This window comes from Amphibalanus amphitrite, unplaced genomic scaffold (assembly GCF_019059575.1).
Source record: "Amphibalanus amphitrite isolate SeventyFive unplaced genomic scaffold, NRLGWU_Aamphi_draft 000661F_arrow, whole genome shotgun sequence".
NCBI lineage: Eukaryota > Metazoa > Arthropoda > Thecostraca > Balanomorpha > Balanidae > Amphibalanus > Amphibalanus amphitrite.
Window position 1 is genome coordinate 19,423 of NW_024882155.1, and position 27,064 is coordinate 46,486.

At 50.0% G+C, this 27,064-nt stretch overlaps 1 protein-coding gene across 1 annotated transcript; it reads left to right on the top strand.

Moving 5' to 3' along the window:
• Positions 1-3,742: 3,742 nt before the first annotated feature.
• On the top strand, positions 3,743-26,570 carry LOC122364210 (neuroligin-4, X-linked-like). Its single transcript, XM_043334378.1, has 10 exons — positions 3,743-4,323; positions 15,824-15,985; positions 16,182-16,382; positions 16,984-17,168; positions 17,563-17,777; positions 18,088-18,181; positions 18,460-18,591; positions 20,660-20,799; positions 21,170-21,288; positions 21,551-26,570. The coding sequence occupies exons 1-10, from the start codon at positions 3,966-3,968 to the stop codon at positions 23,404-23,406; spliced, it is 3,462 nt and encodes a 1,153-aa protein (XP_043190313.1). The 5' UTR covers positions 3,743-3,965; the 3' UTR covers positions 23,407-26,570.
• The last annotated feature ends 494 nt before the right edge of the window (positions 26,571-27,064 follow it).

A 27,064-nucleotide genomic window follows, 5' to 3' on the forward strand; every position in this document is an offset into this window, starting at 1 on the left:
GTGACCTGTACTCTATGACACCGACAGAGGGACTCATTGGCAGCTAACTATGGAGATAGAGTGCACTCAAGATCTTCGCCAGCGCACCATGAACGTCCAGTCTCTGAAGTGCAATGACCGGAAGTCGACTCCCACAGTATGTATGGGGCGGCGTCACTGGACTGGGTCGCGCCGGGAATCCAGTCAAAGAAAATTAATATGCTAGCTTTGGCCAGTGGTGATTCACGTCAGACGAAATCCCCGAACCCATGACACTGTGTCGACTCAGTTTTATCTGTATGACCTTTGACATTTCACTATGATAATTAATACTATTAAAGGGCTGTTTTCACCAGCGTTCTAATTCTGCAAAACAATGACATAGTTGATTTGCATCTGAACCTGCGAATTGAGTCATGTGAACGATGTGAACCCCTCTGCGCTCTGACGCCATATCAGAACGCGCGAGTGGCTTTGTCGGTTCTTGCATTCTTGGCTGCCACGCCTCGTTAGCTTGAACATTCGAACCCCTCGGCCGCACCCAGCCGTCCGCCACCATCCGTGACCTGCGAGCGACCGCCCTCGCCGCATTCTGCCAGCGTTCGCGGCTCTGAGCTCTGACAAATACCGGGCGCCACCGCCACTGGAGCGGTGCGTGCTACCGCGCTGTCACGATATCGCGGGCGGATCTCCCCAGGGTAGCCAGACTGGCGTCAGCGCTGCGCAACTTGCCGCATAAGGCGAAAAGCCCAGAAAGCCGAAAGGCAGGCGAAATGCAAATGCAGGACGCCAATTTGTTTGTCTTTATGCATTACAGCATTCTCTCGAAATCGGAGGAGCTCTTTGCTAAACGGTTCCCTATTGAAACTTTGTTCATCACCACTTGTCTTCAGTGATCTTTATTTGCTTCTTTAAATTTGCTTGTCATTCAATTATATGCTGACGGTGACGACACCATCAGTTTCAGACTAAAAGTTGTCTCAAGCAGAGCTAGTTTGTACTTTGTAAGCTCGGTGGCTCACTTTAGTCTCACTTCACAACTGTTTCCGTTCCAGTGGTCTTAAAGTTAACAGCATCAAATTGGACCTGCTCTGCATACCTACACTTACAACACAAGCTTCACGACTGTCGAGGCCGATCAGTTTACGTCGAGGCCGATCAGCCTTATCTCATTCTCTTTCAGTTTTAACGAGGTCTTTGTACGCTTGGATAAAAAATAACGTTCCGATGCTATTAAAGACTTTTAGTTAACCAGGCATCGCAAATGTGTTGCAACATCTTCATTGATATATTCTTGGTCCTTCTACCCTCATCGATATCTTCTATATCAGATCTATCATGTGGCCTATCGACTGACCACCAGTATTTAATCCAGCTCCAGTCTTGATCGGCTCGAGCGGAGGGTGCGGAGCGGGGGTCGCCGCTGCTCCACAGGTCCCGGGGGACGTCTGTTTGTCTGGCGCATCTGTGGCCACCTCCCGAGACCCTGCGCCCTCCATCGGTGGACCCGCCTCCGCCGCTCGGCCGTCCGGCGGCGCCACTGGGTGCATGGGCGACTCAGAGGCCGCAGCGGTCGGTGCCAGGCTAAGGCTGGGTTGTCTTCTATCGTTGGGTGCTGAACAGTGAACGGTAATGCTAATTGCGCTGCAGGCTGTCCTAAATGATATCAGCACTGAGTGCTATAAATCGTGACTTGACATAAAGGTCACTTGTTCTCATGACTCATACTGACCGCTCTTACGACTTCCAAGGCATTAAGAATGGAACTTAGCGTCTGTAGAGGCTGAAGAGTGAATTGAGCCATGGTCCACGGTCGTGCCATATGGCGCACTTACTGTAAAATTTAAGTTTAGTAATGAATACACGGCACAGGTAGAGCTTCAGAGGGACCGGGGTACTCTGCACTATTACGGGATGAAAATTGCCAAAAGATCTGCCCATTTGAGCGCGCTATCAGACAAGCGATCCAAGGCTCGGTCCCTTGATAGTTCCATAAGACTAGGATCCAAAGTTTGGTCCCTGGATAACTCCATCAGACCAGTGGTCCGAAGCTTGCTCCTTGGATAATTTTATCAGACCAGCGGTCCGAATCTCACGGTGATCAGACCAATAATGGTCAAAGCTCCAAAGATAATGCCACATCAGCGGTCCAGAGCACGGTCGTTAGATAATTTCATCAGACCAGCAGTCCAGGGCTAGGCCCCTGGAAAATTCCATCAGACCAGAAGTCCAGATCTTGGTACTGGATGATTCCATCAGACCAGCGGTCCAGAGTTAGCGGTGATCAGACCAGTGGTTCAAAGCTCGGTCCCTGCAGAACTCCATCAGACGAGCTGCGGCGCCGAGCGCCGGAAATGGTTCCAGCCGGGCTTACGGCGAGCAGCGGCGTCTGCCTGCCCGTAAAATGGACCCAAATTGAAAAGATCGACTATTGAGTGAACAAAATTACACCGCCGTTTTCCGTTTTAGGTTCCTTTAATCAGTTTAGAATGCACTGTGCTGGTGAGGCCTCGTCCTGCCCGCACTGGCGTGTTTTTACTAGCCTAAACGTGCTTGTTCTCTCGGGCCGAGTGACAGAGTGCAGTGGCAATGACCCCGCATGCCTTTCGCACTATGCATGTGTTCAAAATCAGCTAACCTGTATGAGCAATGAGCATTCATCACACTCTGCCTCTGGCAAATAACGACCGGCGTGCCGAACTCTCCCTCCAATTTCTTCCCCTCCCCTCCGCTGTACCTCTTCTTCCCTCCCCCCTCTCTCTCTCTCTCTCTCGCTCTCGCTCTCTCTCCCTCCAATTTCTTCCCCTCCCCTCCGCTGTACCTCTTCTTCCCTCCCCCCTCTCTCTCTCTCTCTCTCTCTCTCGCTCTCGCTCTCTCTCTCTCTCTCTCTCTCTCTCTCTCTCTCTCTCTCTCTCTCTCTCTCTCTCTCTCTCTCTCTCTCTCTCTCTCTCTCTCTCTCTCTCTCTCTCTCTCTTTATCTGGTCTCTCGTCTCTATGTTACCCCACTCTCCTCCCTCTACCCTTTGCTCTTCTCCCCATAGCGTGCATCCGCTGGAACCGTGTATCCGTCGGTCGGGCCGTGTACGGATGTGTGAGTACGCGAAACATTGCCATCTAAATTCCCTCGACATCCCGGAATTTCCGATCGGTCGATAGAGGTCACGGGCCGCCGGTGCGCAGCGAGCTCAGTTTAGCGCGAGCTCTGGTTTCGTCGATTCGTCAGCATCCAAAACACATCGAATTCCGTCGAAATTTCCCTTAAATGCGAAATGCGTGAAGAACGATGTCAAGCTGACAAGTATGTTGGCCCGTTCAAAAATGTCGGCCACCTCTCGACATGGCGCGATGGCCAAGTGTCTAGATAGCTGATCTTTACACCGTGCCACTGGTGTCTCTTAGCATTCCTCGCTAGAAACGGCACCTCGGTTTGTCGGTTGATGGTGCGTGTTGTTTTCTTTTGGTATAAGATATCACGCTATTCATTTAATAATAACAAATGCTAGCGTGTTGCATTAGATGTAGTATTTGTTGCTGTCCGCTGAGCAGCAGCTGTTGGAACCTCTGAGCTGTGATCGCCGGAGGCCGGTGACTGCGGTCATCCCGGCCGCTCTCCACAGATCCCGGTGAGCGCCCGGTCGCCGCCGCAGGGGCGCCCGTCTCCCGGTCCGGCTCGTCCGGTGGCTGCCGGCCGCCGGCGCGCCTGCCAAGGGGCGCTAATTTTAGCCACGAGTCTCGGGAGGGCGGCGGCCGGCGACGCGTCCCCAGTGTTCACCACGTGCGGCCGTGTTTCGCCGGCGCATGTGTGGCTCCGCTGAGCGCGCGGCACGTGCCGGAGTGTGCTGGCCGCGGCGGCCCGTGCTCCGCCGGCCGGCAGCGTCCAGGACCGGCCGGCACCCGTCCGCCGCCGGTCCCAGCTCCCTGCGAGCAGACGAGGTGCTGCGCTGGGCGATCCAGGAGAGGTGCTGAGGCTGAGCCATGTGACGGCCATGCGGACGGCCGGCCTGCTGGTGCTGGTGGTGGCGGCCGCCGCTGGCCTCGCGCGCGACCAGCTGGTGGAGACCAGCGTGGGCCCCCTGCGCGGCCTACTCTCGCCGGTGGTCGACGTCCGCCTGCCGCGCGTTATGCAGTTCCTGGGCGTGCCGTACGCCTCGCCGCCGGTCGACTACCTCCGCTTCATGCCGCCCAAGACGCCGATCCGCAAGTCGGAGGTGCTGAACGCCACTCGCCTGCCGGCCGGGTGTCCGCAGCGCGAGCCGGCGGCCGGCAGCCGCCGCCAGGCAGGGCCGGCGCCGCCGCAGAGCGAGGACTGCCTCTACCTCAATATCTACGCGCCGGTGACCGAAGGTAGGTCACGCCAGTAACCGAAAGTAGACCGCTCTAGTGACCGAACGTAGACTGCGCCGGTGGCTGAAGGTATAAGGCCGCGTCAGGGTGCGTCAGCGACGGAGGCCGAAGTAGGCTGCACCAGCGACCGAAGTTGGGCCGGCACGCGTTGGAGACACAAGTTTATGGAGGACAGTCGCCAGCATAAATGTTTGGCATAAAATGCCTACAACATCGGCTCTCCAGGGAGCTGAATGTGTGATATTCTAGCTATGTGATTCAACTACGCATTTGTGTTGACCACATCCTCAAATAAAAGTTTCAACACATTGAAGCCTAACATTTATCCATAATGCTCAACATTATCAAAGAAGAATTTCATTAGCTGTAGGTGTGGTGTTCACTGACGTACTTCTACTCATCTCAAATACCATGGTTGACAAGAGGAACTAGCTGGAGATAAGGGTAAGACAACAATGGTCGGCCTTTTAATGCTGTTGAACAAAAACTTCGAATTAGGCGCACTCATTTTCTTTGTCCCTTTTATAACATTTGAAGTTGATGAAATTGTGCTCCTTTCCTTACAGGTAATTATATATACTCGTATGTAGCTGGCGTGTCCCTTGTGTCTGTCTTCCAAATCTATCAATGCTATTTTGTAATTTGTAAACAATATTAAATGCGCTTTAGTAGGTATGTGTTTATTGAATTATCGGTAATTTGGCAACCACCCGTCGCCATGCCCATCCGTTGCGCCTTCAAGGGCATCGCATAAAAACGACACCAATGGTCTAGTCGGCAATAATCGCCGATGGATGGTCGGGTTGCAAGAGCTATGCTTCGCAATATTATCTCAGAAGTCAGTCAATCGATATTTGATATCCGTTAACACAGCAAATATTTAATCCAGATTCAGCTACCTACCTCGGATCGACTCGAAACTCGCAAACCATGGAGCCCTTGGGGTAGAAAGTGTGTACTTTCGTAAATTACACTGATCAACAGCCAAAAATGTACAGAGAGGTGAGCATTCGTTTCTACCTAATTCGAGGCCGCTGATTCCAAATCTGGTCACCGTTTTGCCCCATCGGGCTCAGTTTTTTGTCTGGCACATACTGATGCCTTAAATTCTCACTTTTTATGCATTGTTGTTGGCCTATTGTAGATATCCTTAGATCTAGATTATATATCTTTTTAATCCATATTTACCACAGCCAGGCAACACAGATGAGCACAAAACTATTGAATTTGTTGGAACAGAAATGTATATCACACATCACAGCGCAATGTAGGTAATCACATATTGTACAATCACGGCAAAGTGCAATCAACCAACGGTGTGGTCATCCATCTGTGCTACCTCTCGACCACACAGGCAAGATTTTTGGTCATTTCAAACACTTTGGCATCTTCCTTTCGCTCAGCAACTCTTCTTGTTAGAATCGCTTCTGATTCTTGGTTTGTCTCCTCCCCTGCTGACGTTCCTCTCTCTGCAGTGTCCAGCAGTAATCACCCATCATATTGGGACCAGACTTGCCCTGATATCTGCTCTCCATCACGGCGATGTCCTGATGGAACCTCTCCCCATGCTCGTCACTGACGTCTCCAAGATTTTCCGAAAGTAAATTGGATCACTAGCCATGTAATATAAAGACAGAATAACAAGCTGAGTACATGCACCTAAGAAAAGGACGCAAACATACTGTAATGCCAAAACCTAACACGATACCCCATTTCTAGTGCCAGATTCGTATTTTGCACCCTAAATTACCCCAGACACAGAACTTTTTCCTTCGAAGTCACCGGCAATGTCATATAAAAGAAGAGTGAAATGTTGAAAATAGCCATTCAGAGCAGATACACAGACATACTGGATCTCAAAAACCTAGCCTGATACGCCATTTCTGATGCCAGATTCGTGTTCAGCGTCACAAATTACCACAGAAATGGGTACTCTGCTTTCTGTACTATGACAAAAGTCAAATTTTGTTGTTCAGTGTTATTCAAGTCATCTAGCCGTTTGACCTGCAAGAGGTGAATAAAGGTCACGGTCCCAAATCGGTGCATTTTTTCTCGCCCAGTAGAGCTTAAGCGCTGAAAATGACCCTGTACGACCTGCACCATGCCATTGCCCTACGTAAATAAATTCCGTCGCTTTGAATTTTACCTCTAAATGCCATGCGATGGTCTATAAGGTCATTGGCAAATGGCAGACCATGTCGAAAGAAAATACACTTGCATAGCAACTCTTGAATGCACGAACTAGGAATAATTGCAATCGATAGCACATCAGTTGATAAACATAAGTGGTTTTTCTGTATAAGTGGCTTTTCGAGCAAACTTCTAGCGAATAAGTGACCTCGTTTGGCCTCAGTAGCATTAGATGTTGAAAAAATCGACGCGACGCTTTTAGGTTCAAGCTCAGATTCATCCCAGTTTCGGGACATTGTTATCGGTTGATAGGTACTGCTGGTTATCGGTTGATAGAGTCGTGTTCGAATGCCTAGACCCGAATTTGCACTTTTGTCGATTTGTACCGGGAGTTCCCGAAAAACGGACGTTTTTACTTTTTTCTAAAATGTCTTTGAATTATATCATCGAGGAAATTGTTTCATCAACTGAAAGCCAGTGCGATGTTGTTTGATGCTAATTTTACTTACGAAGCCATGCAAAAAAGCGTAGAAACAAACAAGTTACTATATTTGTAGTTCAAGGCGAAATATGCTGGCAATAAATTTGGAGATGTTTCAACTCGTAGAAAGCGCCACCAATAACCGCAGTTTTGAGCTGGAAGAGTATAGCCATGTTTAATAAACGGAAGCGTCGCAAACATGTGCAAGGCAAGAAATGATCGATATCGAACCCGGAGAACACCTGAGAGGACACGAGATTTGGATCATTTTTTCATTTCATGCTTTGAGATCATTTTTGCTTTGAGAATAAGGTGGGCTGGAGCGAGACACCGAACGCCCAGCGGTACATAGCAATGCTGTTCAGGTTTTGGACGGCTCTAAAGAGGAAAATGGGAGTTAGTGTCCGGCTGCGACAGAGCCTGTGTATGCGGCCGGGTGGAGCAGCCGTTCAAACGACCGTCGCAACCTGTAACTGGGTTCGACGCGCTTCGGGGAGACGCGGCTGCAGTCTCTCGGCTGAATATGAGCGCATGGTACCTGTATTATGCGGACCTCAACGCCCCTAGATTTGTTATCTGGGGACATCTCGAGATTTAGGTGTACTGGATGAAAAGGAAAACCATCAGCGAGCTGAACAATCAGGATAGTGCGCGGTTCGGGGCATTGACCGGACATGTGCCGCGCGGAGGTGGCACCAGTGACTCACGCCCGTCTTCTGTCTGTAGCGTTTTGGAAGTCTCATGGACAATGGGCTGTGCGGTCGGCTCCGAGCCTGCAACACAGTCATGAGTAGTATCATCCCACAAATAACCTTGAATATACCATAGTTTGGTGCGATTTTGAATTTTCATGGTTTACAAAATAGACGAATTTTAAATCCGTCTGCTTCTTCGGGAACTCCGATCTCCGGGTATGCGTTTATTCAACTCAGGATGTGGTCAATTAAAATATGAGGTAACAATCATCTTAGCAGCCCTGAGAGTCCCTCGCCGGCAGAGGGACAAAAAAAAAACTGGCGTAAAAAGCGGCCAATTGTGACGAAACATTCAGTACCCTCACGTTAATCAATTTTACACCTACCTACCCTGTAACTTTTATGACCCTGTCCCAAATGACCTTTGACCTGTGACCTACTTTTCGAGACCGTGTTTGGCCGGAATCGCGATTCGGCGTATGTCGGCTCGCATTAGCCGCGCGTTTGCAGTCTTTTCGTGGCCTCAAGAGTTCGAACATGTGATATGATGCTGCTCCCATGAATAAGGATGGGTGACAAGGTTACGTGAAGGTCAGGTCAGGTCATTGACCCTTGATGACATCGGTCCACTTTTTCCAGTTTTACATGTTTTAAGGCTAGTTTTTGGAGCTGAATTCGAATTAAGCAACCATTTGAACATTTATGAAGTACCTAGTTCTGGTGCTTTCGTTACATGTTACGAAGCTGTCAGAGGCCGTTGACACCTACTACCTACGAATAGCCGGCAGGACCCTACTGGTTGACCTGACCTGACCTGACCCGGCCTAAATGCATGAAGACAACATCTGTGGTCAAAACCAGCATGATATTCGTGATGAGCACCCTGAAAACCCCATATCAGCCACACTTTACGACGTTCTAACAGGTCCCGATTTTCCCGACTTTTGGGTCATTGACCTGACCTCAGGGGTCACCATTTGACCTATGACCTTAAAATTGGGTACCGTTGGCTTATTCTCGTGACGACCTACACAAACGCGAGGGGGTCTTCCCCCCCCCCCCCTTGTGCCGTCGAAGGACGCAAAATGGCCTGTCCCGGCGAGGGTTAACAAAGTATGAGGCGAAATTGATCAAAAGTAGGTAAGTGACCATTTCCCGCGAATGCCTGCGTCATGCAAGACCCGCTGTATGTCAAGGTCATTCAAGGTCACACGAGGTCATTCGAAATCAAATAATGTCAACACAAAACATTTACTATTTCCGAACGAGAAGTGCATGTTGGATTCGACCCGCCTTGACACAAAAAAAAAAATGGTTGGGGCCTATTCTTCCCTCTTTCGCTGAAGTTGTCGACGGAAAAGTTGAGCTTATTTTCAGTCTCATCAACCCGAGATCAATAGTTGATCTGAGACATCCGAATTGGGAAGGTAACTACGGTTCGATTCTTGTGAGTGTTCGCGCTCCGATTTTCTACATTAACATTCCTTATTTCGTATAAGTATGCATTACGTGCTGATATAGGTAGGTATGTACCCACGCGCATTCTTGTCGATGGGGAGCGGCATGTTCGCTATCAGATTTGTATATTCCTTATTTCGTCAAGTTATCACGCGCCTACGCGTATGTCAGGGACCTGTCACACCGAGGCAATACTCGGTATTTACATATCATAAGCCTGTCACACTTTTTACCCTATACCTATTAATCTCCCGACTCACCAGGATCCAGCATAACGCACGTCGTGCACCTCTCCTTCGCAGCCCTTTTCGACTTCCCAGCATTCAAAGACCACGCCTCCCCTTACCGTTTCAGTCCTACCACTCCGAGGGCCCCAAACATCCAACAGGCGCCATTCCAGCAGGGTACGCTTACATTCGGTACCAACTCAGCACTTACCTAATTGCTGTCTCCCCAAACGGTTTCAACAAAGGCCATCTTTTGACGGTCTGCCACCTTCCCATGTCATGACATTCTCCGATGGCGCTACATACCTATTAGCAGTATAGGGTAGTGTGGGGTAATTTGAACATATTTTTACGTCTTCTCCGTTGTACCAAATTCCAGCTCAACCCTGGATGAAGAAAAACTGTTTCAGTAGTGCATGTGTCACTTGCTTTCACTATGCAAAACTCATTTTTGGACGAGCCGAGCATACCTTGAATAGCATAGCATCACTTCTCCACCAAGTCACGGTGTGTTCAAATTGCCCCACCGTGGGGTAATTTGAACATACTGCCTTTACCTGCCATAAAAACGATAGTCTCGCCAGCACCGATGTTGTTTGACCCATAAACGAATAGGCAGAGCAATTCTAAACATACCATCATTTGAAAAATCAACACAACAACAAAAATAAGAGTTGCAGAGTATCAATATCTGCACGCTGCACACCGGTCAGTTGACAGAATTCGCCTCTCTTCAATTAACAGAACGTCTATCATCTCCGTTCGATAAAAACTCTACCAAACCTTACTTCATCTGTTATAGCAGGGGCGTCGTTAGGCCTGGGAGTGCCCGAGCACTACCAATGTTCAGCTGAGCACTACCAATGTGTTGTTGAGCACTACCAACATTTTTCTTCACTTATTGAGAAAATTGCATTCAAACATGTCATACAAATAAAATGAATGAGGTTCTTATGTATAAAATCAGCATGATAGCAAGTAACTTCAATGGTAAGTGGTAACTATTGATGAAAATCTATAGACTTACTCCACAAGTAGATTGAATTTGAATTGGTTGACCAATTCAATCTTCTTGTAGCGTACCTAAGTCCATAAATTTCCATCAATACCTAGGTATCATTTTCACTTTCCACATCATGTCATTACGTCAAGTAATTTCAAGTTATGTGGTACCTACCTACCTACCTACCTACCAAGTTTCACAATAGTCAGGGGCGTCGTTTTGTTTAGGCCTGGTAGGGCCCGAGCCTTACCAATGTTTATTTGGGCCCTACCAATGTTCGCTGAGCCCTACCAATCTTTTGTCACTTATCAGTTGATAAAAAATCAAAATAAACAGATAAGCAAATATTAAATAAGCACATATGCAAGTACATAAATAAGGTTCTAGCCACAGTAGGTGCATGTAGCTGACAATGAGGTTTCACGTGTCTAGGACTCCGGTCCTTAATGGATTTTAAGAGGCTCGAAAACGCAATTGGTTATAGAGGTCCATAACTGCCTCTGAGTCCCGCATACCACGCGACCGCCCCTAATAGACCCCGATCCGTCTCCACACCAGCCGCTGGAGGCCCTACACCGACTTCGTCGGAAGGTGCCGCGGTGCTCCAGAATAGGCCATCGCCATAGGTATATTGATTTGAGTGGGTGATGCAGCCTGATTCCCCAGGGTTCAACGCCAGGTCATTACCGCATCAGACCCCGAAAACTGAAGCTCGTAACTACGAGGGGCGTTCAAAAAGTTTCGGGCCGAACAATGAAGGAGTTGGAATTTTGGCCTGCAAGGCGGTGTGTTAAATGATGTGTTATTGGGATGTCCACTTACGCAAATTAAGTAAGTGGCCATTAATTAAGTCTCTTCTGTGATTGATTCGGGCTTCTATTCGTAGCATAGTTCGCCATTTCGGATAGGATGGGCGACGCCCAGAAGAGAGCAGTGATTCGTTTCATAGTAGTTAGTGCAGAAAAGGCACCAAGCGTTAACCCTCGCCCTGGGCATTTTTCATAACACGGCCTGGCCGGGGGAGGGGTCGATGCGACCCCCCTCCGCTCGTCAACTTTCCAAAACAGGGGCACACAATTGATGATGTGCGTCCATTCGATAAACATCGAGGAGAGGCTATAGGGAAGCTGACGTAAAGTGTGCACCTGATCCGCGACCACGCACCTGCGTACATGGGCGGGATGACGAACAGTGAAGCGATGAGCTTCGAGTTGTTGTCGCATCCACTTTTTTCTCTCCGAACCTTGCACACTCTGGTTAGTGGTTGCCACCTCTTCCCCAACATAAGAAAATTAGCAGCGGCAACCTCGCTTACAGCAGGGAGACGAAATCAGCCGTCTTGGACGTGCAGGATGGGTCCAAAACCCACTTGGTTATGGAGGCCTTGAGGGCTCTCGCGAAGCGCTGCGCGAAATGTGTTTGTCTTAACGGTGTTTATTTGAATAAATGAACTTTTTGGTCTTATGAGTCGATGCTGTATCTCTCTGCTCCTTCATGGTCGGGCCCGTAGCTTTCTGAACGCCCCTCGTACTGTCATCCTTTTATTTTGGCAAGCAGGTCTTTCTAACTATCGTTGTGTTTCCAGTCCTCGTTAGTTGTCGAACCCTTCAATTGGCGTGGGTCTTCAAAACCGTTCCTGGCCCCGCAGCCGTCTTTTTTAGTCGGCTTGGGCCCTCAAAGCTGTTCCTGTCCCCTTTCAGCACAGCCGTCCTTTTAAGTCGATGTGGGCCTCTTTCAGAATGGCGTGCATTCCTCCGACACTATTGCCTATATAACTGCACGTTTTGTGCATGGCGTCCGGTGTGGACCCAGATTTCCAAAGTTTTTTTTTTGTGTTTTTTTTTAGATTTCGGTTAGTCTTGTCAATGACCAGGGCGAAAAATAAGTGGCCGAAATCCGATGAGAAAGGCAGATTTGGGGGTACCCTACCTTGTAAGCCCCGTCATATATGGCCAGCCGCCGCCTTTGGGTGCACTACCAATCATTTTCGGAAAACGACACCCCTGTGTTATAGTGGTGCCAATCGGAACCTGGACATTCGGAGTTCCGATTCTTTACAATGTCCAATTCGGAATTGATTGCACAAAGGTATAGTAGTCTGGACAACGTTGGACGATGGCCTGCCACACTTAAGCATTTTTATTAAGTAATCGTGCGTAGCATTGATTGGCGAATGGAAAGCTTGTTAAGCTCTCAATATAATGAACACTTTTCGGCTGTTAAAATTACATGATAAGCAATATAAATGACGGTTTTGAGTGTTGATAGCTGCATAATTTTCGGACATATTTGGACAAATAGTTGACTTTAACATTTTTTGGACGGAAAATCAACGAAAATGCCGGATATTAGACGGATATTAGACGTATTTCTTTTTTAACTGGCACCACTTATCTGCTACTGCTTTGGGTCGAAAATATTGGCCAAAAAAAAAACTGGGAGCGTTGTTTTTTTTCGGAGCTATCCCTGTCTTCATTGAAATTCTCACACTATGTTCAAATTACCCCACGCTAAAAGTTATTTTGCCATTTTTAAAAACAGGGTTCAAAAGCAAATTTCTTGGATTGAAGGCACTGACTAGGTCATTGTACAACAAAATCCGTTGCGTATTAGGCGCTAGCAATGCAAAATTTTGCGCTGCAATGAAGTTGCAATGACGTGTTGTTAGGCGTTTATCCTTGCGAAATTGATTTTTTTACACTGTGCGTCAACATCTTCATTCCCTGAAACTTTAAACCTCGTTCATATGATAGCCCTTTTAGTTACGATAATTTCTCTCATTGGTCTTATTGTCATCCCACTTATGGATTTTCCGTAATTTTGTGTTATTCACACTATGTTCAAATTGCCCTATATGTTCAAATTACCCCACCCTACCCTATGTAGATTTATTGTATAGGAAGTAATAGGTACCCGGCTCCGCTGATCGACGCTTGCTTCATTAAACACGCTTTTTCTGTTTCCACTTTTAATCTTGTTTCATGCTTAACTTTCCCTGTTTGTTACGTTTGATTCATCACCGAATTCTCTCATTTCACTGCCACGCTATCAGCTTCTGCAGATAATATGAAAGTGTTTGAGATGTGTAATTGATGACACGAGACGTTACCTATATTATCGTTCATTAGGTAGCACGTTGAGCAGCTTTCCGTATTGAGCATGTTTTTTCTTTGTGCCAGCAGCCATTTCCATCAACAAGTCGTCGGTCAAAGTTACATAACGCTACAGGAAAATTCGATGCTCGATGGCGTAACAAAACATCAGGAGTCATGCAAAACACCACGCCCTGAGTTGCACAACTGCTGGCTTTGTTGATATTTACTTATCGTCCCGACTTTTGCGACTGTTCAGGAAAATAGTTCTGGGACTTGGCTCAGAGCATGGCATCCCTCACACAAAAACGAGTGTTAATTAGGGCAGAGCGGACCGCTAAATAGGACCTCCGGTCGGCGGGCTCGGGGCTACGCTCGGCTCCCGTCCCATCCGTCCCGTCATTCAGTCGGCGCACAGGCAGCCGGCAGCGGCGGACAGCTCGCGCCAGGCAGGGCGCGCTGAGCCGCGAGCTCGTCCGTTTGACATCTGCCAACTGGCCGCGCTCCAACTGGGTTTGTGAGCCGCCAATGGAGTCGACGTTGAGCTAAGAGTTGCCACGTGGATTGCGGTTTTGTGCTGTTCCTTCCCGGAGAGCGGATGTCACTTCCGGCGGGGAGGGTGAACAAATGCCAGTCACCGCGATCAGTCAGCAATGCCACATGGGACTTCTCATCCAGTCATTGTAGGGTGAATTAGTCAAATGCTATTAGTGCTCGCAGGCCTATGATTCATCAACACAAGCGGTGCTCAACATATTTAGCATTTCAACATTGGCCAGCAAGTTGTCTCGATGCTTCGCACATGCCCAGTATACAGGAAAAATAATATAGCACCGTGAAATTTGTCACGCAAAACGTATTCAGAGCGTATGAAAAAATTTGATCCCTAACATTCAAATTTGGAAGTTGACCCGATTTGGCCTGGCTTTGACCCGACCTAGACCTGTACTTGTCCTTGCTTTTGTCCAATCATACTTATAATTGTTATCAATGCGTCATATTAGTAAACAGACGACCATTGACCAATAACTCGTGTCACCATATTCCAATCAGCAGGATTTGTGATAACCTATTGTGACCTAGCCTGACCCGATATTGACCTTTGTCCAACTGACATCAAACAAGGCACTTCAACTAATAGCTACAGGCACGCTTTGGCAGAATTTCGTCGAAAAACTATTCGCTGTCTGAGCTTGGATTCTACGAATATTGAAGCTAATTATTGTATAACCTGACCTGCCACCTGACTTATCATCTTGATTGAAGGAGTTTGCTTGCCAATGACCCTGTCCCTTTCGTTCGTTCGGAAGTCAGAGAAGTGCGTTCACATCCACCCTCCCTATACTCCTCTGCAAGCGGATAGATAGTGGAACACCCTATATCAACTGCAGTGATGACGAAGCCTATAGCTTAACTCCATAGAGCTTGATGCGCATTATCCAGTCTCCACTGTTCAATCGCGAAGTTCCTGGTATCTGTCGGGAAAATTTAGAAATGGGCGTGCTCAAGAGTAGGTCCGCAGACAATGAGCCGCTCGCTGTCAGACCGAAAAGTAAAGGGTCAAGGGTCACTCGTACTCTATGAACCTCAAGGTTCTGTAGAGGATAGCCTGATCCCGTTGTTAATACCATTTTGGCCTCCTGAGACGGTTAGTTGCCGCTCAGCTCCACTTACTACAATCATATCAAGTGTTGTTAATGGGATAGGGTAGCGCCAGCCTGCTGCCACTAATTAGGCGTAAATACCAATAAATCTGCTCGTATTCCACACTAACGCTTATCGCATATTGGCATCAGCATTGCCTGGAATCAGGAAAACTGAGCCGAATGCACCAACACTGATCGGTATATCAATATAAAATACAAAATGCAATAATAAAGAATGACAAAAAAATGTATGTTTTGACTGTTGCGCTGCTATCCTGGCCCTCGTATCTATCCTCAGGAGGCATAAAATCCTTCCCAACAACATCCCAAACATTCGGTTCTGGACTGAACATAGAACATCACTGCACGCGTGAGCGGCTCCTACAGGAGCCGACTCACGTGCGGTGGGATGACCGTTGGCGAGACTGGGCATGGCCTGTCCCTTGGGACGGCCTCGGTCTCTGCGGCGCACCATATGTATAGCCGCCCGGCTCCCAGATCAATGCCCCATCCCCCAAACTTCTAATATCCTACGGCCCTGAAATGATGTCATAACTAAAACAACAGGGCATAATCCAAAAACAAAGGAACAAACAAACAAACAAACAAACAAACAAACAAACAAACAGACAAACAAACAAACCGACAGACATTCAGACAGATAGACAGACAAACTGTCACCAGCAGACACTCACCGTCTATTGCGAAGTCTCCAGTCTCTGACGGTATACTGTCAGGTGCTGACTGTAGCACTGGTGTCTTTCACAGACGCCCAGCGGCACCGGTACCACCAGCGTCACAAGCTGCCCGTGCTGGTCTACATCCACGGCGAGTCGGCCGGCGACCAGGCGCGCCGCCTCGACGGCACCGTGCTGGCCAGCTTCGGCGGCGTCATCGTCGTCACCGTCAACTACCGGCTCGGGGTGCTCGGTAAGCGCGCGGCGCTGATGCCGAAAATGGGTAAAACCGGTAAAAGGGTAAAATCTTATTCTTGAAGGGCTAGCGAAAGCACAGCTTCATTGATAAAGTTGAAGTATGCCACGGTGTGTTCCCGGCAGCTCCGATGTCCCCGACAGCCTACTTACAGCCTACTTACTACTTATGAGCTTCCTTTTTTCCAACGCAGGTTTTCTGAAGCCCACCGTCACCAGCGGTTCGACATTCGCCAATTTCGCTCTGTACGACCAGCGTGCGGCGCTGTCGTGGCTGCAGGACAACATCGAACAGTTCGGCGGCGACCCGACGAACGTGACGGTCATGGGTCACGGCACGGGCGCCGTCTGCTCCAGCCTGCTGGCCGTGTCACCGCTCAACTCCAACCCAGACGGTAAGGGGTGGCAGCCACTGATTGTTGTCCTCGATATCGAAAAGGCATAAGTTGGTGCTGGTTTTAACACTATCGTTGAAGTCTCTTCCTAAGACTCTAAAATCACAGCATCGCATGCATACAGTTGACTATAATGAAGTCACTCCTCACGGCTCACAGGCATTCTAATCTGTGCCGACCCTGTCCCAGTAAGCGTGTCTATGGTGAACGTAGGCTAACAGGAACAGAATGTGTCACCCAGCAGTGTGATGCGGCACAGCCTAACATTCCAGGCAGCTGAATTCCTGTGAGAAATGGAAGACAGTCAAATGTATGTTTTGTTGCTCAGTGCGCAACGTTAAAGTTTTGATGCACAGAAGCCCTCATGGCTCGATACGGCTCAATATGCTCTCTCTGTTGCTACGTTGCGCTGCTATAATTCGTTTGCTTCATGTGCGACATGAGACTGCATGGAGTCATGGACTGCGCTGCAGTGCTGTTCCAGAGTGATTATTCCTGAGTCCTGACGTCCGGGTCGCCCATTATCTCGTGTATCTCCGGTGCTGCCGTACTGTTTAGGTGTACGGGTCGTCTCTAATTCCGGTTTCCCCCTGCCCTGCAGTGTTATTCCAGCGGGTGATCCTGATGTCCGGCTCGTCACTCAGCCCGTGGGCGATGACAGCCGACCCCATCAACGTCACGGTCTCGGTGGCCAGGGCGCTCAACTGCTCCATGCAGAGCGACCACCAGCTGCTCGAGTGTCTCCGCTCCAAACCCGTCCGGCAGCTGGTCAATGTCGACTTTCCGGCAAGTAATTGAGCGAACATGGAAATGGAAATTAAATTGAATATGAGCTTAACCTAAATCCACTGCTGATCTTGGTATAAATGTGGTGACAAATGTGGCGTGATTTCAAATGTGGTGTTCCTTTTTATTGAAGAGAGCTTTAAATTGCCATTCCGCGCCGTTCTAACTAAAAAAATTGTCAAATGGGTCGAAATCTGACCCTCATTGATCAAGTGACACCACGTTTCAAATGACCTATAAATGAGCTAGCAAACAGCTGTGTGATTATCATTGAAGGTTTGTAAACGTCACATGTCGCGATGATTGACGGGGATGATGGATGCAGGCTCGCTAGCACTTGGCTGGCGATGGATAATATATGAGAGATACTAACAAAAATCGCTATACCTGCCAGTGGCCGCGTTACGCGCCCAGCCTGAGCCCGTCCGAGGACCACATCGTGGTGCCGCGCTGGCCGCGGGATGCCGCTGACCTGGCCCACAGTCTCAGCCGCTTCGAGCTGCTGTTCGGGGTGACCACTCAGGGAGACCTGGGACTGTTGAGTGAGCGCCAGCTGCGCACTGGTCTCAGTCGAGAGGAGCGCGACCGGCTCATCAGCTCCTTGTTCAGGTGAGCGCCGCGCCCGGGTCGAAACGGGAGCCGCCACTGCCTGATCACACGAACTCATCCATGAACCATGCATTTCATTATTTCATTTTGTTTATTTATTTCAGTGAGATGCGTCGCAGCGCAACGGTTCGATTAGATTTCCGCTTCATTTCATCACATTAAATGCATTAATTTTGAGGCAGACTACAATACAATGATGCGTGTATTTTCGCCAAGCAGCGCGCAATGCCTTTATACGACGCGGCCATGTGCCATGAAACTAATTAAAAACCGTGTCCTCTGACGATCCCAACGCGTCTGTGCGCTGCAGAGCTGGCTACCGGCGCTACACGCGGCAGCTACTGGATATGGCTACCAATCGCTACATGGACGCCCAGATGAACGTCATCCGCTACCGCGACAAGGTAAACAGCGGTTGCACTCGGGACTCGCGTCACTCGCGTATGGGATGAGCGCCGGGGGACTGTAACTCGCGTATGAAATGAGTGCGGGGAATGTAACTCGAGCATGGAATCAGTGTGGATTGTGTGTCAGAGTTCAGTACATGGAATGGTACTGTCTGCTCAATTGAATCGATACATTTCATGTCATAGGCACAGCTCAGCCACTCTGAACTGCTACAGACATCACGAGAGGAGCGAATTTCGCGAATGTCTTGCTAACGGGCTCTGGTATCGGACAGACGCTGCAGCTGCTCAGCGATGCCATGGTGGTGGCGCCGCTGGTTCGGCTGGCCGACCTGCACGCCCAGTCCACCAGCCGGTCCTACATGTATGTCTTCAGCCACGTGACAGACGCCGGAGGCGACCGTCAGGTGAGGGATGACTACTGTTAACGCCAGACCCCTTGAGACCCTAATTTTTCGCGATTACTTTTAAATGCGTGAAAGAATTTCAACCAAGCTCAGGACATAGCCGTTTTAAGACAGGCCGAAACTTTTACAATTTAGATATTTTATCGCCATTTCAATATTTCAGGCACTTGACATTGACTCGTAATGTTAAATTTCGAGCAAGATTTTCATCCGGTGTGTAGAGGCTATCACCAGTCAGTCTGTGATACGTTATGACGTCACAGCTAAGCCCCGCCTCTGTGGTCTTGGCCTGCGGCGGTTTCGGGCCGGCGCGCGGTCACTCTCGCTGTGGCGGGGAGCGGGGACGGGCGACGGTCGAGCGGTGCCGAAAGCCGGCGGAGTTGTGCGTAGCGTCTTGGCTGACAGTGCCCAGAGAGCGACATGATGACTAAGGAGTCATAAATGCTCAATGCGCATTGCTTCTACAATGCTGATATGTTCGCTGATATTTTTTTATATATAGATAATCTGCATATGACGGGCAGATGGCATATAACTGACATAAGGTTAGGAAATATTCACCTGTATTTAAAGCCTATGGCGTTGCAGATAATGCGATAATGGGATGTCGGATGTCACCAAGTAGCTGCCGATTTGTACATCGCTATGCAACCATCGAACAACGCAATAATAAGTTAACTGCCTGAGCTTCACATCATACGGCTCGCTCGTATTTCAAACAGATACCCTACATCGAAAATCGTATTTGTTAGGAATCGTTAACGTTTGTTCGAAGCACGACTGAGTAGTAGGTTGAGGAGTGATGGTCCTCTTGGTCCTATATACAAGAGTCAACAAGAGCCTAACATTTACTTGACCGTCTGCTGCAATTGACTCATAGCACGTGAAGCGTCAGCGAAATTCATAGTCCTTCACAGATGGCAGGGGTGTCGTTTGTACAGAGGTCGCTGATGGGCACGGGTCAATGCCGCAGTCGTGGGCGGAGCCTAATGTCATATGACGTAGAAAGCCTCTATCCAGGATGGAAAAACAGTTAACATTACGAGTCAATGGCAAGTGCCTGAAATATTGAAATGGCGATAAAATATCTAAATTGTAAAAGTTTCGGCCTGTCTTGAAACGGCCATGTCCTGAGCTTGGTTGAAATTCCTTCACGCATTTCCCTTGTCCGGGTTCAACCGGTAGTTTATTATTATCAATCCATTCCTTTCGATGCATTTAGTGCAGATAACAATAAATGAGCTAACTCGCAAATAGGTCAAAATAAACATAATTCGCCCGTATTGATAACGAACAATGTGACACTACCGATAGGTTAGGGTAAAAGGATATAGAACAGTTAGTCGTGTTAGTAGCGAGTCCATGTTATTCGTTAATGATATGGAAGGAATCGGTAGTGTCATTGTTTAAAGACCCACCGTTTTATCATACACGCAGATCCTAAGCCATACGAGGTGAAAATAACCAGTCGTCAATCATTGTAACATACGGTAGGTAAGTGGCACTGTCCATAACGTGATAGGTGGCGCCAGCAGTAATACTGGTGCCGAGTGTCGAAGCAATGACAATATCGGACAATGCATTACCCAATGCCGCAACGGCAGCAACACTCCTCCCCCTTTTAGCAACTCAGCGCGGAGTCAAGGCCATTATTCATCCACCAGTGCCCCCGTCGCATCCAGTTCACCGCACAGCAGAGCGATTTAAAAGTAATCGCGAAAAATTAGGGTCTCAAGGGGTCTGGCGTTAACAGTAGAGGTCAACTTCAGGTAAAGTACGTCTCGGATCAAACATGTTTGTCTCTTATTTTACTTTCAGGCTTTTGCTTTTAGATTTTAGGCTTTTGACCTATGATATATGCGACGGTGGTGATAAAATGCGGCAGCAAAATGTCATTATTTTGTGTCGAATTACATGGACATTAGGCAGTTTTGTCATGTTCAAATTGTATTCCTTCTGTTGAGCGGTTGAGGCAACACAGTACCTGAGTCATGAGTATGACCCAGTTGACAGTGCTGTGCGGGACAGAGCGCTGAGACGGCCCCCTCCCCTCCACTCCTGCCCACAGTTTGGCAGCGTGCCCGGCGATGAACTACCCTACGTGTTCGGTGTCCCGCTGGCGCCGCAGTCCAACTTGTTCTTCACCCGGGCCGAGAAGGCGCTCTCCGAGTACATGATGACCGCCTGGAGCAGCTTCGTCAAAACGGGGTACGGCACGGCCTGCTCCCGTAACGGGGCTTCGTCGAGGCACGCAGGTGATCGTATCAGTTGACACGTTAATGAAGCTTTGAAGGAAAGTTAGCGCGTGTAGTGATAAGTCTTAAATTGGGCTAGGAGACCCGGAGCCCTGAGCTCGGAACAAGCTTCTCATTTTTCATTAGCCCGTTGGGAGGTCAGTGACGTGTGAGGTCGATGTCGCTATGACTTTTCTCGCCAATAAGCACGCTGTTATTGCCGGCGGATGGTATTTCACTAGGCCAGCGGCGTAGGGAGAAGAGTTAGGTACATGTGTCTTGTTTCCATGCTGTTGACTGGCTGTGTGCATTTAGATGTCTGACTTGTAGCCGACTGTTGCCAGGGACCCCAATGGAGCCAGGAAGCAGGAGGGCTTCATTTCGGAGCCGAGCGGCGACTCGCCGTTCTACGATCTGATCTGGCGGCAATACGACAAACTCAACCAGCGCTATCTGGAGCTGGGTAAGTACAGGAGCGGCTCAACTTCCGGGGCTAGCCGTATACGCAGAAAAACGGCCCTCATTTAACGAGGCTATTAGTATTTTATTAAGACAGGCTGTCCATATATATACTGTGGGCTGTCCAATGTCCATTCAGTACGAGTGAGAAGCTGATGAGCCCGGATATTTGTGAAACACTATGAACCCAGCACAGTTAACCACATTATCCGAGTTGACGGTGCACATATTGCTCGAAATTTTACTGAACTATATACGGTTTCCAGGGACACGGCCGCGAGAGAGCTCCCAGTACCGGCACGTCGAACTGGACTTTTGGAACCGGGTCGTGCTGGGCCACCTAGCCTCCTCACCGGGCGCGTTCGAGGGCCCGATGCCGGAGGACTATGACAACCTGATGCCGATGGTGCCTCCGCCGGCGCCGGGCGGGCCTCTGCTGCCACCGCCGCCGCTGGCACCGAGCACACCGCCGCCGCGCCAGTACCCGCACACGCTGTCACCTCCGCCGGCGGCCGCTCCGGGCGACAGCCGACACGGCGGCTCCGGCGGCGACGTGCAGGAGACGGCGCCGACCGCCGCCACCGGCATGCTCAGCATAGTGATCGTCGTAGGGGTGTGTTTTGTACTGTTGAACTTGTTGATCTTGGGTGGTGTGTATTATCAGAAGCAGCGTCTCAAAGTGCGCGAACGGCGCCTGCAGCGTCAGAGCAGTCTCTCGGAGGCCGGCTCACGGTCGGTCAGTGTGCGCGGCAGCCGGGAGAGTGTGCTCCGACCGAGACTGCTGGCGCGCTCGGCCAGTGGGGACGACCTGCTCGAGATGCCCGTAGAGGGTAACGGGGGTGTTCCCAGCGCGCGTCGGGCCAGCGAGGGGAGTGTGTCCACGCGCCGGGCGGCGGAGGGTGGTGCCAGGGAGCCGCCCGAGGCCGGCTGGAGGAACGGTGAGCGCGCCGATCGGGCCCCCGCGCCGCTGGCCAAGGAGCGCTCCCTGGACCGCGGGACAGTGCGCGATAGGGAGCAGCCCTCCAAGGCCGCCGTCAGCCGCAACAGCAGCAGAAGCAGCACGCTCGGCAGGGAGCGGCCCGCCGCGTCAGCCGGCTCCAGGAGCGGCAGTGTGCGCTCGAGGAACAGTGTCGCTTCAGCCAGCCTGCCGCGCTCAGGGTCCGGAAGTCTCCACGGTTCATCGCATCAACTGCGACCCTCATCTGCGAAGCAGAATAGCAAATCCGCCAACAAAGTTCAAACCAAGAAAAAGGGCATCACCTTGCCGGAGAAGTCGTTGGCCCAGGGGCTGCTGCAGCGCGTGATGCCGAGGACACCGACTGAGGCGTCTGGCCCGACCACACCGTCCGACCGACCTCCGCGCGGCATTCTCAAGACGCGTCCCGCCGCCGGTCCGGCCAGCGACTCGAGCGGCATCTACAGCGAGACGGTGCCGGCGCTGCGCGGCTCGGTGTCCGGCCTGTCGACGGGCAGCGGGTGTCGCGTCGTGTACAGGACCGATTCCACGTGCCAGGTGGACCTGCCGGACGACCCGGAGGAGGCGGACCGCTCGGCCGCCGGCCGCGAGCCCGACTCGGCGTCCGTGGGCAGCGCGCGCTCCCTGCAACTGAGCTGCAGCTCCTCCGTCGGCGGCCGCAGCTCGTCCAGTCTCCACTTTGTCCCCCGGCCGGCCGCGCTGGCTCCGGAGCCGCGCGTCGAGCCGGCAGAGTTCCCCACGGTGCGCTTCGAGACGGACCCGGTGGAAGACCGCGACGACGTGCCGACGGCGCTGCGGTCGACGCGGCGGCCCGAGACGGCAGGCTACCGGCGCAGCATCGCCGGCGTGCCGGGCACCGGCGGCGGACAGCCGGTCGAGGCGGCGCGCAGCATGTCGCTGCAGCGCACCGACCGGAGGACCCGCCAGAAGCCGCCGCCGCCGCCGCGTACCTGTTCACGGCCGGAGGGCCTGTACGCGGCGCGGGACGTCACCTGTCCTCACGGCTACCCGGTGCACCCGCCGCCGCCCGGCACCGACTCGCTGGAACGGTTTGTGCCCGGTCAGGCCGAGTCGCCGGACCCGGCCGGCGCCGCCCGTGTCAGACCCGAGGAGCGGCAGTCGGCGCGACACGGCACGCAGTTCTGAGGACCTAGAACGGCGGGCTGGTGGTCCTCAGCGGGCTAACCGTCCAGCAAACCTCTCGTGTATGAAGTGAGGTTGTAGGGAGCCGGACCGCAATAATCGGGAGACTAGTGTGGGTTGTCTAAAGCTGCCTTTTTGAACGAGCGTTCGCGCGCGGCTGGAGAGGTCGGGCTGGGACCGAGGGAGGGCTACAGTGTGAATCCTTTTATATCTAGTTGCTGCAGACCATGAGATGTGTCGAAGCCTACTGTACCGTCGGTCTGAATATCGTTCAACAGAACGACTGCTTTAATCATGTGGTGAGCCAAGTGGTGTCTTGTTGCGCCGCCTTAGATGACTTTTGTTGTTCCGTCGGCTTGCCACACCCGGTTTCAACTGGTGACCGACAAAAAGCCGTTAGACCTAAACCGAGCCAGGCCTGGGTCCACGGCCCGAATTTTCATCTTCTCGATAGCTACAAAATGAGTTCAATTTGCTGGCATGCCTCATTTGAATTCGAGCAGCCCACGCGGGTGCTGCGAGGGCCCACGGAGCCAGTGTCGGTCACGTTCAGGCCCGGTTCAGGTCGCTCGGTAACTACTTACATCGCGTCCGTCGTAAGCCGTCCGCCCGACGAGCACGAGACCACCTGATCAAATGCATCCTCAATCAACCTGTATTTGTATTAGTCTCCACGAAGGAAACTAGAACAGATGATGACAGGGTAGCGGGGCCGATCAGTTATTACGGCACCTGGCAATGCAAAGCTCTCTCAAGGGTCGTTGCCCGTTGGGGACATGAGCTTGCAAGATCCGAGCCTCACTATCTTTCAAGCACACCTCTGATGCCTCTGATGCCAGGAATCGTAGCATTGATGGCGAGTCTGTCAAACTATTTGACAAACTTCGGCCGCAAAGTTCCCCTAGCAGCGGTGAAACAGACGTTTTTTTTTTCGTGTGTGCGCCACATGTGCGCATTGGACTCTGCTGTGATGACTGAAGCCGTACAAACGCGCCGATCCATAATGGGACCTGGATGCTGTATGAACGTCAGCGTCTAGCTAAATCCATTTGACCTATATGTGCGCGAACGCAGCTGAGCCTACGGCGTATGGGCGGGGGGGGGGGGGGGGTGGAGATGGGGAGGGGCCAGAATGATAGACGGAATTGGTTCCTTTAATGTATTAGTGACAATCGTAAGATGTGGCAATGCATGATAACCCATTTGCAACAAGAGTTGGCGGTGACTTTCCACTCAATTCAGAATAATCCCGCTGGTCCAACCCACAATGATAGTAACAGGACATGGATAAACGATATGCGCGCTCCATTAGAAAACCAGGTGGGGTGGTATGTACAGCTCTCGCGAGATTAAGCGGAAGGTTTTGCACTTTTACAATTCCGGTTATATCTCAGAAACTAATCGATCTACGATGAAGCCATTTTACACGATCATGGGGCCGGCTTGTGAACCAACAAGTCGATCGCATCTTCAACACTTAAAGCTTAAGACGACGAAGATATAGCCTGAAATACACTAAATTTTATAGGTGCAAAACCTACCGCTAAAACCCGCGAGATCTGTACATTATACAGCCCTCGTCTCCCTGCGCGGTAGGTATTATTTTATCGACAAAACCGACAGTAGCTCAAAGGCTTCGTTACCAGTCGATCGGAAACCAAAACGATCTATGTAGAAGATACACCTCCGATTGGCTTATCATGAACCACATTATTTGCCCAGTGCGGCAACTGGCAACCAAAAGCGAATATCTATTTTGGGTGAAATACAAACTTTTGTCAATTGCCGCCACGCCGGATGAAAAACCTGGATAATAACGATTCCAATCTTTAGTATGGAGACTAAGGCGTTATGATTTGCTAGTGACTGATGACGTAGCTTTCAACTGATACTCGATTTTGTCGAAAAAAAGAATACCCCTCACGTGGTGAGATGAGCCCTGTACAGTATACATTGAACATGGCACATTGTGCATACATATCACACACAAGGCATAAAACACGTACTGTGATGTGATATTCCATCCACATTAACAACAAACATACAGCGTAACCAACTCAGAAAGTCCCTGAAAAGGCCTCATTAGTTAACCACCGTCAGAGCACCTTAATATAAATAGTATATGATCAGTGCTCATTTCATCTAGATTGGATTAGCAACAACAACAACAAAACATATAAGTCACCATCAACAGTCATATTGACTTGTCCATAAGTTAAGAGATGGAATCATTAATATGCTCACATAAAACGTACAAATCATCCGTAAACTACATAGTTATAAAAACCTCGTGGTCTGAAGCTGGAAGCTGGTTCTTTGACAGCGAGAGGGATTGTCGTTTTGCAGTTGTGCGAATACTGGCGCTTTGAAGCTTCACGAGAGACTAGTCATGGAGTCTAGATAAGTCGTCCTTGTACGGAAGACTGGCCGTTTAACTGTTCGGGAGACTAATGGCGTCTAGATAAGTAGTCCTTGTACGGAAGACTGGCAGTTTTGCTGTTCGGGAGACTAATGGCGTCTACTGTTAACGCCAGACCCCTTGAGACCCTAATTTTTCGCGATTATTTTTAAATGCGTGGAGGAATTTCAACCAAGCTCAGGACATGGCCGTTTCAAGACAGGCCGAAACTTTTACAATTTAGATATTTTATCGCCATTTCAATATTTCAGGCACTTGTAATTGACTCGTAATGTTAACTGTTTTTCCATCCTGGATAGAGGCTTTCTACGTCATATGACATTAGGCTCCGCCCACGACTGCGGCATTGACCCGTGCCCATCAGCGACCTCTGTACAAACGACACCCCTGCCATCTGTGAAGGACTATGAATTTCGCTGACGCTTCACGTGCTATGAGTCAATTGCAGCAGACGGTCAAGTAAATGTTAGGCTCTTGTTGACTCTTGTATATAGGACCAAGAGGACCATCACTCCTCAACCTACTACTCAGTCGTGCTTCGAACAAACGTTAACGATTCCTAACAAATACGATTTTCGATGTAGGGTATCTGTTTGAAATACGAGCGAGCCGTATGATGTGAAGCTCAGGCAATTAACTTATTATTGCGTTGTTCGATGGTTGCATAGCGATGTACAAATACTTGGTGACATCCACCATCCCATTATCGCATTATCTGCAACGCCATAGGCTTTAAATACAGATGAATATTTCCTAACCTTATGTCAGTTATATGCCATCTGCCCGTCATTTGCAGCTTATAAAAAATATATATATCAGCGAACATGAGTGGTGGATGCGCACTGAGTGGTGGATGCTCAATGCGCATTGTAGAAGCAATGCGCATTGAGCATTTATGACTCCTTAGTCATCATGTCGCTCTCTGGGCACTGTCAGCCAAGACGCTACGCACAACTCCGCCGGCTTTCGGCACCGCTCGCCCGTCGCCCGTCCCCGCTCCCCGCCACAGCGAGAGTGACCGCGCGCCGGCCCGAAACCGCCGCAGGCCAAGACCACAGAGGCGGGGCTTAGCTGTGACGTCATAACGTATCACAGACTGACTGGTGATAGCCTCTACACACCGGATGAAAATCTTGCTCGAAATTTAACATTACGAGTCAATGACAAGTGCCTGAAATATTGAAATGGCGATAAAATATCTAAATTGTAAAAGTTTCGGCCTGTCTTGAAACGGCCATGTCC

Excerpts from the sequence above, each read along its gene's own strand:
- LOC122364210 (XM_043334378.1), top strand. The coding sequence starts at position 3,966 with ATGCGGACGGCCGGCCTGCTGGTGCTGGTGGTGGCGGCCGCCGCTGGC. Across the intron at positions 16,383-16,983 it reads GCTCAACTCCAACCCAGACG|TGTTATTCCAGCGGGTGATC; the intron begins GTAAGGGGTGGC and ends CCTGCCCTGCAG. Across the intron at positions 21,289-21,550 it reads CCAGCGCTATCTGGAGCTGG|GGACACGGCCGCGAGAGAGC; the intron begins GTAAGTACAGGA and ends TACGGTTTCCAG.